The following is a 12,129-nucleotide window of genomic DNA, read 5'->3' as shown; positions in this document are numbered from 1 at the left end:
TCTGCACTCAGGAATTACTCCTGCCAGCCTCAGGGGACCTTAAAGGATGCTGGGCATCATACCCGGGTCAGCTGCATGCTAAGGAAGCTCCTTACCCACTGTGGCTCTGGCTCCTCCTGCAAACACTTTGCAGCTTTGCAGATTTACTTCCATTTGTTTCCCCAGGTTCCCCTGAGCCCCTTGGCTGGGCTCTGTAAGACTGCTCATTTTTTGGGTCGGAGAGAGAGTACAATGGGTAAGGCATTTGCCCTCTATGCGGCCAACCCAGGTTTGATCCTGAGCATCCCATAAAGTCCCCAGAGCACTGCCAGGAGTAATTCCTGAGTGCAGAGCCAGTAGTAACCCTTGAGCACTGCTGGGTGTGACGTGAATAAATTAAATACAATTTGTAAAAATAAGACTCCTCGTCCTCTCTCCAGGCGGGACGCAGAGCATCCTGTGTGGTGTTGGGGATTGAACCTGGGTCAGTTGGATACAAGGCAAGTGCCCTACCCACTATCCTATTGCTCCAGTCCTGTCCACTCAGAGCTTAATCGTTCCACTTCACACTCTGAGCGCACTTGTGTGTGTGTTCTGAGGAAGGGGTCCGCCTCTGACTTTGGCATGGGGGCCTCTAGTGAGTCCAGCATTGTTTGTTCAATGGGTCGTGGACATTTAGGCCCTGCATGTGGATGTGAGCTGCGGATGGCCAGACCCGGCCCCTTCCCTGCCATGACTGTCTCTCCTGTCGCCAGTGACTCGCTGGCTGGGGCACTGAGCTCGGGAGAATGGACTCCAGCCCCTTTCTGGTTTCTTTTCTCATTTTTCCAAGCCCTCCCTGCTTTCGGGTGCCTGGCATGGGAGGGCAGAGGCCAGGAAGCTGGCTGGGCGCCCGCAGTGGCTGACCAGGGAGAAAATTGTCACGTGAAGGCTGGGCCCAGCACACACACCTCCGCCTGCTGCCGCAGTTTCCAACATGCCCATCAGGACTGCCCACCTTCTGCTGCAGCCCAGCAGGGGCGAGGCTCCCGGGGGGTTCGGCTCCCTGGGCCCAGAGAGATGGGACCTGAGCCAGGCACTGGGGAGCCTCAGCACTAAGCCTCCTGGGCTTCCACCCTCAGACCCACAGGTGCTTCCTCGCTGGTGACGGGGACAGCATGTCACTGGGGCCCATTCACAGCACAGCCTTGAACAAAGCTGCCAGAGTCACTGGCACAACTCCCCGAGGAAAACGGGTGGGGGCAGGGAGGGAGTGGCTCTAGGACCTTTCCCAACAGGGCCTCTCCTGGGCTTTCCTCATCCCAGTGCCTCCAGCTAGCTTCTGGGCTGGCTCCTTTCCTCTCACTCTTTTTTTTTTTTAATTTCTTGGATCCCACCTAGTGATGTTCAGGAGTTATTCCTGGCTCTGCACTCAGGAATCACTCCTGGTGGTTCTGGTGTGGGTGGGGTGGGACGTGTGGCCATATGGGATGCTGGGGATTGAACCCGGGTCAGCCACAGCAAGGCAAACGCCCTCCCGATTGTACTATAGCTCCACTCCTTTTCTTCTCTGTAGTATTATTTTTATTATTGGTTTTTTGGCCTCACCCAGTGGTGCTCAGATATTACTCCTGGCTCTGTGCTCAGGGATCACTCCAGGTGGGCTAAACATACCATATGTGTGCTGAGGGTTAAACCCAGGTTATGCACGCCAGGAAGTGCCCTACCTGCTGCACTCTCTCTCCAGCCACCATCTTCTTTTTGGTAAAGAAGCAAAGCCAGTGGCTCTCAGGTTTTAGACTTGGCCAGGGTAGGGCTCAGCGGTGGAGCATAGGGCTGGCATGTGCGAGGCCAGGGTTCCATGGCCAACTCGTGTGCTCTCCCATGCAGTCAGGAGGAGTTCTGGTGGACTCAAACACCTCCAGGCCTAAGTCCCGTCAGGCTCAAGTACCACACCTCTGGGTGCCAGAGCATCAGGCCTGCAGAGCCAGGGTGAGCAGCGATGCACGGGGACTTCAGGCACCATCAGCCCCAGCCCCACGTGGATGGCCACCATGACAAAACACAAAAGCTGGGCTGGGGAGAGAGTCGAAAGGGCTGGAGCGCATGCTTATGCTTGGCATGCAGGAGGCGGGGACCCAATCCCCAGTCCCTGACCACACACCTGGCTCTGGCAACAGGACAGCCAATGTCCACCTCTGAAGCTTTCTCCATAATAACCTAACCCTGGAAATAATCCAACTGCCTGTTAAGGAAAGAATGGATAATACATTTGGCTAGAGTATTCCTAGGGGATACTACTGCACAGAGGGAAAACTGACAAGCGCAGCCTCCTGCTGTATTTACAGGTGGATCCCGGTCATTTCTCTCAGACAAGATGTCAGGCATAAACAGTACACTCTGTGTGCTGCCATCCCAGGAAAATCAATGGTTTCTGTTGGGGGCAGGGAACTTTCCAGAGCAGCATTCTTCGACCTTGTCACACCTGTGGACTGACAGCTGTCCTGCACATAGTCTGAAGCCCGGTGGTAACAACCAGGACAGGGGGCCAGTGGTTTTCAACCTTTTTCTGCGGAACCAGAGAAAAGGGGAGAAAACTTTGCAGACCAACAAGGCGGGAACAAAAAGCATTATTCACAACCCCCACAGACCAGGGGTTGGGAAACCACTATTGTCGTGGGTTCAGATGGTTCAGAATTTGATACAAAAAGTAGCCACAGAATATATGCCATATGCAAATATTATTGAGGTTTACACAAACAATAAGGGAACTGTAAACACAAAGGAATGTTAAGGGGGCCGAGGAAAAAGCAGAAAGAACAGACTTCAGTAAGTGGACTGGGGTAAGTGGACGCTGGGCCTTTGTGGGGCCTTTTACACCAGACACAGAAGGGAGTTCAAGTAGCTCATGGACCTAAAAGTAAGAGCTAAGTCCGTAACGATGAAGCAGAGGGTCAGAGGGCTGCCCAGCAGACTGAATACCTGTGTTGTATACGCGAGGCCCAGTTTGATCCCCAGCATGGCAGGTTCCCCTCAGCATTGCCAGGAGTGACCTCCAAACAGAGAGCCAAGAGTCGCCTTCCTATACAACTAGCTGTGGTCCCAAAGCAAATAATCAAGTTCCTGAGAAAATGCACAGAAATAAATCTTCATGACCTTAGACTTGGAAATTAGGATCTTAATTATAACACCCAAACCCTAAGTGACAAAAGAAAATAGACTGGACAAAAGAAAATAGGCTGGATTACATCAAAACTGAAAACTCTGGATGGAACTATGGGACAGCGGGTAAGGCATTTGCCTTGCATACAGCCAACCTGGGTTTGATCCCCAGCACCACATAAGGTCCCTGGTGTTCTGCCAGAAGTGACCCCTGAGCACAGAGCCAGGAGTAAGGCCTGAGTGCCACCAGGTATGGTCCCCAAACCGAAACAAACTAAAAACATTTATGTGGCAGATGATAAAGACAGAGCTCAGGGGTTGCGGTGCACACCAGGCCTGGATTTGACCCCTTGGCACCAGGTGATCCTCTTTTTTTTTTTTTTTTTGGCTTTTTGGGTTACACCCAGTGGTTACTCCTGGCTCATGCACTCAGGAATTACTCCTGGCAGTGCTCGGGAGACCATATGGGATGCTGGGAATCAAACCCGGGTCAGCCACATGCAAGGCAAATGCCCTACCTGCTGTGCTATCGATCCAGTCCTGTGATCCTCTCTTAAGCATGACTGGGTATAGCCCTACTTGAATATCACCAGGTCACAATGGTAGTCTCTGGCCCAAAAGGACCTCATCCTCATTCTTATTTTTTTTTCTTTTTGCTTTTTGGGTCATACCCAGTGATGCTCAAGGGTTACTCCTGGCTCTGCACTCAGGAATTACTCCTGGCGGTCCTTGGGGGACCATATGGGATGCTGGGGATCGAACCTGGGTCGGCTGCGTGCAAGGTAAATGCCCGACCCCTGTACTATGGCTCCGGCCCCAAAAGGACCTCATTCTTAAGCCCTGGTACCAAATTGCATGCCTTGGCTAGATGAGCAGTTAAAAATTTAACTGCACTGGGGCTGGAGTGGTAAGGCGTTTGCCCTGCATGCAGCCGACCAGGGGCTCGATTCCCAGCATCCCATATGGTCTCCCGAGCACAACCAGGAGTCATTTCTGAGTGCAGAGCCAGAAGTAACCCCTCTGCATTGCCAGGTGTGACCCAAAAAGAAAAGAAAGTAACTGCACCTATTGTCATCCCGCTGAAAACTGAACTTACTGCAATGCGCAGGGGCATTTGCAGCCACGTGACACTTCAAACTGTACAACAAAGATAAACAAGGAGCAGCACACCAGACCGGATGGGATGTAAAGTAGAAGGCATCCAATCTTGATTAGGAAAGTACCAACATAGAAGGCTTAACCTGGAACATCTTAGCAATCTTTTGTACAATTGCTTAATAGCTACAGGGTGAGATACACAATCTTCACTAATTTTATTTTGAGGAAATATTTTTCATTCTTCTTTTAGTAAATCAAAACAGGCAATATAAAGTAAATTACTGAGGATCTGCTCTGGGGGAAGAGATGATTGGAAAAATTGCAGATCATAGTGGACAGAAGGTGCAATGGTGGTGGGTTTGAATGTCTGTAACAAATCATCATGAACGATTTTGTAGACCACAGTGTCTATATATGGTAAGGGAAAATAAAATTAAAAATCAAAGTTAAATAAAAAAAAAAAAAAACCAAACCCAAACCAAGGTGAGCTCCTTTTTCACCAGGAGGCTGGCAGCAATAAAAGAGGAGACAATCAAAATTGGTGGTGAAGATGTGGAAAAACATACTGCACCTTCTAGATTTTAACAATGCAGTTGTACTAAACAAGAGACTAAACAGAGGGACCAGAGGGAGAGCTTAACAGTCTGGGGCACACCGTGCATGCTTGGGAGATGCAGGCTCCATCTCTGGCAGCAGATGGTCTCATCCACGCCCCAACTCCTAGCACCACCAGGAGCCAACCCTGAGCACTGAGCTGGGAGTAGGTCCTGAGCAACTCTCTGGTTGCTCCCCAACCAAAACAAACAAAAAAGGTTAATACTGGAATTAAACTGGATTCCCCACAAATTGCACTTTGCATGAACTGAGGAGAAATAAATACATAGACACAAATATAATAGCAAATTAGACAGGGCAAAGTCCATCAGCCAGTAATAAATAAAATGGAACCTGGCCGTACAATGCCACCTACACAGGAATGTCAGTCAACAAAAGGGAATGATGTTGTTCCAAGGCTGAGCCTGTCATAGGGTGACAGCAGGACAAGCTGTGTGGTTCATGCCACTATTAACGTGACCCTCCAGAACAGGCCTGACTACCAGCAGAGTGGCTGAGGGATGGCCAGAGGCTAAGAGCAGAGAACTGGACAGGGATCGGTGTTTCCTTCAGCAGGGGATGACAAGGTTTTAAAATTGAGTTGTGGGGTTCAAGAGACAGCTCAGCAGGCTACAGAGCTGGCTTTTCACACAGGAGGCCCAGGCGGTATTCCTGGCAGCTCTGAGCCCCCAAGTGCTGCCAAATACACATCCTGGAGCAGCCTGAGTGACGGTGGGTGTGGCCACGGGACCAAAATAAATTAATACTCTGGTAATGGCTACACAATCCTGTGAGTCTATTTAAAAATTAAATTCTACACTTTAATTGGTGACTTAGAGCCCAATAAAGCTGTTCTTAAAATGAGGGGTATGTATGTGTGTGTGTGTGTGTGTGTGTGTGTGTGTGTGTGCAAGTGTCACAGGGATATGGCTCAGGCTTCTAAGTGTGAGGTCCTAGGTTCAATCCCTCGGACACATATGCACACACACAAAATAAACACGTCAAAGAATCATAACATCTAAGAAGTGGAGCTGGAGAGATAGTACAGCGGTAGGGCATTTGGCTTGTACCCCATCTGGTCCCCCATGAACTGCCAATAATTTCTGAGCGCAAAGCCTGGAGTAACCCCTGAGCATCCCTGGGCAGCTGCCTTCCCTTTCCCTGGCCCAGCCACCTGGAGCTGACCTCACACCGGACCTTTTCCACCAATGCTCAAGTCAAATCAACCACGGAACATCTGTCCCTTCAACACACTGCTACATTCTTCCCTGAGGGTTAGTGATCTGGCATTTGTCTGTGCCCATTCTAAGAACTTGGCATTATTCCCCTCTGAATACAGAGGGGGCACATAATTTTATTTCATATATTAAACTTCGTACCCATTTTGGTTTGCAAACCCATATGATACAGAGCCTGAGGACAAAACATTTACCGAGTCACAAAGTGTTTGCAGATTACACAAAGTTTTTATAAATTGTGTTTACTCGCATTCTATGATTTCAAAGTTGCCAACCTAGTTATGTGGTGCTAATGAGAGGCTCTAATTGGAAGCTTCAGATTTCTTGATTTAAAAAGAAAAGTAGCAGGAGGCTGGAGTGGTAGTACAGAGGTTAGGGAGTTTGCCTTGCCCGTGGCTGACCCATGTTCGATTCCCAGCATCCCATATGGTCCCCTGAGCACCTCCTGGGCTAATTCCTGAGTGCACGATCAAGGAGTAACCCCTGAGCGTTCCCTGGTGTGACTCAAAAACCCACAAACAAATAAGTAAATATATGAAAATAAAAAAAAATTTTAAAGTGGCAGGGGCAGAGTTAGTACAGTGCATAGGGTCTTGCCTTGCATGCGCCTGACCTGGATTTGATCCCCAGCATCCCATATGGTCCCCTGAGCACTGCCAGGAGTGATCCCTGAGTGCAGAGCCAGGAGTAACTCCTGAGCACTGTTGGTTGTGGCCCAAAGAATAAAAATCAAACAAACAAAAAACTTCAGTAAGGGCTCAAAGAGCTGTAGGCTTCTCAATAGAGCAGCTGGCTTGTGCCCTGGTCCTTGGGGCCAATGAAAAGTTGAGAAGGGCTGTGGGGAAGCTATGGACCTCTGATGGCAAATCTCTCTCTCTCTATTTTTTTTTTTGCATTGGGTGTAGGTGTGGGGAATTTCTGGTAAGAATCAGAAAACCTGCCAGATTAATTAATTCTAAAAGAACTGTGACACTGAATTTTATTTTTCTTAAACTCATCTTCAACTGCATGCAGTTCCCTGATCAAAGCTACGCTGTTCTGACAACCTTCTTGTTGGGCTCTCCTTGGTCATGACAGTCATATCCATTTCAAATGACATCTTAGTGGCAGGTATTAGCTGTTTGGAAAGGGAATCTACAGAGTCTTCTGAGACTGTTGGGACTGTTGGGAGTCCCAACCTAAAAATGTAGAAGTTCACTTAAAATGCAGAGCAGGGGCTGGAGTGATAGTACAGCAGGAAGGGCCTTTGCCTTGCATATGGCCAACCTGGGCTTGATCTTCAGCATTCCACATGGTCCCCTGAGCACCGTCAGAAGTAATTCCTGAGTGCAGAGCCAGGAGTAACCCCTGTGCATTGCCGGGTGTGACCCAAAAAGACAAAAAAATCGTCAATGACATGTCACCTTGTGCACTAGTAAGCCAGGAAAAGTTAAATACATTAGTGAGAAAAATTAGTAGTTAGCTAAATTTGATCACACTGACCCGAAGAATATACCAGGGTCAGCCCCATGCAAGGCAAACGCCCTACCCGCTGTGCTATTGCTCCAGCCCCTGAAGACAATTATTTTCGAGTATAAAAAGGTTATGATTATCTTTGTTGAGGAGGAGGAGGTCTGTGCTACTTCCACTGCTGCTGCAGTTCTTGCTACCCCGGATCTGTCTCAGGCAGGGAAGGAAGGTGGGGTGCCTGCGGCTGGGATAAGCCTGGTGGGTCCAGAAGAACCTCAGACAGTACCTGGCTGCACAAATGTTTGGTTTTCGGGCCACACCTGGAGATGCTCAGGAGTTTCTCCTGGCTCTGCACTCAGGAGTCACTCCTGGCCATGCTTGGGGACCATACGGGATGCCAGAGATCAAATCAGGTCAGCCGCATGCAAGGCAGCCGCCCTCCCCACTGTACTATCTCTCTGGCCCCTCTCTTCTTAATTTTTTTCCAGTATTTTGGGGCCACACCTATCCAGGTCTTACTCGTGGCTCTGTGCTCAGGGATCACTACTGGCAAGGTTCAGGGCATCATACTGTAGGATCAGGGATCAAACCCAGGTCACTTGTGTGAAAAACAAGTGCCCTACCCACTGGACTATTACTCCTGTCCCTCCACCAATGTTTTCTGAAATCGAGGTGGAGAAAGGCCATCTTAGTCAACTACTGCTCACACATTCTTCTTTACTCTGTGCCTCCCAGCATCCTGCTCACTGAGGACTGAGGGGTTTTGGCTTGTTTAGTTTTTGGTGACGTGGGGCTTGGTGCCCAATCTGGTGGTCGTCAGGGGCTACTCATTGCTCTGTATTCAGGGGCGACTGCTAACTGGGCTTGGGGGACCAGAGGTGGTGCTGGGGCTACACTACACATGGGTTGATCACCTGTAAGGCAAGGGCTAATTATCCAGCCTTGAAAACTACGTTTTTGGGTTTTTTTTTTTGAACACTTAAAAAAATTATTATTAAATTACCGTGAGAACAGTTACAAGTCTCAATCATACAATTATCAAACACCCATCCCTTCACCAGTGCACATATTGCACCACCAAGAATCCCATTATACCCTCCCACCCCCACCCTGCCTGTGTGGCAGATGACTTTCACTTTACTCTTTGCTTTGTTTACATTCAATGTTCAACAGAAAATCCACTATAACTTGGAATATTCCCCCCAACAATCAGACGTGCCGAAAAAGCATCATTAAATCATTTGCTTTCGATTGCTGATAATGAAGTGCATATGATGTCTTTTTTGGATTTCTGGTATTTTAGTAATTAAGTCCAGAGGGATTTCTGCCAGCAGCCGCTGCGTTCTGAGATTGGTTTGTGTGACTCTGGGATCAGGAGAGGAGGAGCCGATCCTGGGCGGCTGCTCAGGGTCCCCTTTGCGTGGAGGGCAGGGCCTTGTTTTGTTTATTTTTAAAAAGAAAATCAAGACAAAACACCCCAAGCGAATTTTCTGCTAGGTTTTAAGGGAGAAGAACCTTCAGTACCAAGATAGGGCATGTGTAAAAAACTAAGGCACGCTGTCGGGTGTGCCACTCGCAGGCTCTCCGGGCAGCTCTGTCGCACTGCCCGCGTTCGGTGCTCTGGAACCACTGTGTGTGGCTGTCGGTCAAGGGCTGGCGAAGGAAGGAGAAGGCCAAACTGGTTGCTCGATCAGTTTATTTCATTCTCACTCTCTGCTTCTGTCCCAGTTCTAGATCTCTCCCTGGATCTGTGGATCTGGCCCCCCAACCCACTTTTACAGCCTAGTTAAATCCCCCCAGCATGAGGGGGTTGGGGCTTACACAGAGGTGTGGTCACAATCAATAGGGGTAAGGTTCCTTTCCCTCAGGGGATGCTTCTCCTAGGACTGATTCTCTTTCAGCAGGAGGATCCACCCAAGGGCGGAGACCCATGAGTGTGTTTCTCTTCTCCTCATCTAGCAAGCATATAAGCATTCATAATATTAATCATTTTGTATGGACACTATAAGAAATGTATTAAAGCTTATAGAATTGCTCTCCTGGAGCCATCTCGATCTCAGACTACAGTGCTCAAGCCAGATTAGTCTTTCCTATCCCTAACAGGGTCCTAGTCTCGTCATTACTTTTGGATCATGATAGCATTTGCCCATGATCAAGCTCTTAACTTATAGTTTAGATTAGGCACTTTGGTGCTCGCTTCGGCAGCACATATACTAAAATTGGAACGACACAGAGAAGATTACCATGGCCTGCGCAAGGATGACACGCAAATTCGCGAAGAGTTCCATATTAAAAAAAAAAAAGAAAAAAGAATTAGGCACTTTGGCCAGGCCCATCTGGATGCCAGGGTAGCACATAACTCACCGCTTGCCCTGGATCCATCCCATCCCTCATCGGGACCCTGTTTTGGGGGTGCTAGGAACTGAGGGCAACTGAGGTTTAACTGGAGAAAGCAGATGCCCGGGAGGGAATAATATTCGAGGCCAATTAAGTCCCAAGTTACAAAGGCATAATATTGTCTTCTTGTGTCTATACAAGAAAGGACATGGCTCTGAATAAACTATGCAAAGGACTCAAGGAGAACAGAAATACAAAACAATATTTACAAGTCAACAGAATACTAAGAAACTACAAATAAACACAGAGGAATGGGAGCACCGTAACGGGAGTAACCCAATAAATCTAAACTATCAGAGGCTATGTTATCCTACAGGCATGCACTTGTGGATAAGTTTGAGAGTTTGGGAAAACAGACAGGTCTTAGCATCAACAGCGGTATAGACACTGCTGCAAAAGTTCTGGTCATTTCAAGAGCCCGTTAGAGTGACCCCATAAGTAGGGGCAGGAGTTGAGTCTGCTGTCATTAACTGCTGTGGCACTTGGGGAGCCCTTGGAGAGAACGACAGGATTGGCTGTGTTTTGCTTTAATACTCATCCCTGCTGGAGGATGGTGGTTTTAACAGCTCTTCAGGGACGATTATTCTGGGGGCATGAGGAGAGGCTCCCATCCTCCCATCCCACCCATTCCTCTCGGACCTCATCCCTGCTAGGGGAGGGATTCCAGCTCCAGTCCTGCATCCTGCCAATAGCCTTTATTGGTTACACGAATGTTGACCTCTTTTTTTAGCTTTAATTCCCAAGTCCATTGCTGGACTTACTCATATATTCATTTTTAAATGATAAAATAAGTATTTTATAGGAATTGCTGAGAAGCTCTTTACTGCATCACTGTCATCCTGTTGTTCATTGATTTACTTGGGCAGGTGCCAGTAACGTCTCCACTCGACCAGCCCTGAGATTTTAGCAGCCTCTCCTTACTTGTCTTTCCCAATGATTGGAGGCTCTTTTGGGGTCAGGAGAATGAGACCTGTTATTGTTTATTTTTTGGCATATTGAATTCACCACAGGGAGCTTACCAGGCTCCGCCATGTGGGCAGGATACTATTGGTAGCTTGCTGGGCTCTCCAAGAGGCATTTACATAAATTTCCCTCTATGATGATGTGTCACACGGCCATCAAGTTGCTGCGAGATCCAGGAATATGTCCACTCATGCGTAAGGCTCGGCCCAAGCATGTGAAAAGCGGCTCAGAGTATGGCGGCGGTTGGGTAGTGGAGGTCGGCTGCCAGGGCTGAGACCCTTGGGGTGGGGAGGGCTCTCACCTGCGCCCCTCTTGTGCACCCCTGAATGTAAACAGCCTGGTGAGGAGTCCGGTAGCATGGCTACGGGAGGCCTCATTTTATTCTCCCTTCCAGGAGAAGCAGCAGAATTCTGGACAGTGGCTGATGAGATGATTATCTGGTGCCTACAGGAGGTGGCTTATGGGTGTGACCCCTGGGTCGATAAGATTGGGGGAAGCAGGCAGAGGTAAGATGATTTTTTTTCAAATGATTTTTAAAAAAGATGATTGGTAAGATGATTTTTAAAAAATGTTTTAGGAGACTTGATTGGAGATCTAGCAAAGGACAAGAAAAAGGATGAATACTGATCATGAGTATAGACAGTCATTTCAAAGATTTAGATCTAGGCATTGTAAGTAGTAAGAATATGGGACATTATGTAACCTAACCAAGCCTCTGTTTTGTAATAAAGTATAGGGTTGTTATGAGGTTTCAAATTCCAAGCATGTAAAGAACTTATTAGTACAGTACTTGGATGTGGCTCGTCGTGATTTTATTAGAAGAGCATGGAGTCTTTCACTATGAAAGACAAATTTCCAGGTGGTCTGAGGCGGGAGCCGTTCATTCGGACACGGTGGCTCCTTTTGAGGAGTCCTGTACTTCCTCAATCTGAGTTGAGATCTCCTGTGATGACAGGATCTCCTGGGATCTGAAGGACTCGAGTGCATGGGGGGCCTGTGGAGCCTTGATGGACAGTTGTGACTGGGGTGTCTGTGATGTCGGGGTTCCAAGTGGAGATTTGCCGGTCTGTCGTGCCAGGGGGACACGTGTTGGGGGGCGCTGAGGTTCCTGTGCTCCCTGGGTCTTCTTGGCTGCCTTGGTCTTCTTGGCTGCTTTCTCCTCCGGAGTCAATTCCGTTGTTTTTCTTACTATGACCTCCTTGAGCTCCCTGGAACAAGAAGAATACAGTCAGCTCTCACAAGGGACCTGCCCCCTCTGCATCACTTCCTG

The 12,129-nt window shown here is 48.4% G+C and overlaps 1 protein-coding gene and 1 non-coding gene across 2 annotated transcripts in view; one reads left to right on the top strand and one right to left on the bottom strand.

Moving 5' to 3' along the window:
* Positions 1 to 9,178: 9,178 nt before the first annotated feature.
* Positions 9,179 to 12,129, bottom strand: part of LOC129403297 (leucine-rich repeat-containing protein 37A2-like) — a 120,296-nt gene continuing 117,345 nt past the window's right edge. The window contains exon 20 of the mRNA XM_055129978.1: positions 9,179 to 12,067. Within this exon, the coding sequence (XP_054985953.1) occupies positions 11,740 to 12,067 (328 nt within the window). The 3' untranslated portion in view covers positions 9,179 to 11,739. The remainder of the gene's footprint in view (positions 12,068 to 12,129) is intronic.
* LOC129403841 (U6 spliceosomal RNA) lies at positions 9,689 to 9,793 on the top strand. The gene has a single exon (XR_008629501.1). It is a non-coding gene; the product is annotated as a U6 spliceosomal RNA (small nuclear RNA).

Source organism: Sorex araneus, chromosome 3, assembly GCF_027595985.1.
Source record: "Sorex araneus isolate mSorAra2 chromosome 3, mSorAra2.pri, whole genome shotgun sequence".
NCBI classification, from domain to species: Eukaryota; Metazoa; Chordata; class Mammalia; order Eulipotyphla; family Soricidae; genus Sorex; species Sorex araneus.
Note: the sequence above shows the minus strand (reverse complement) of the source record. Positions and strands in the feature narration are given on the sequence as shown.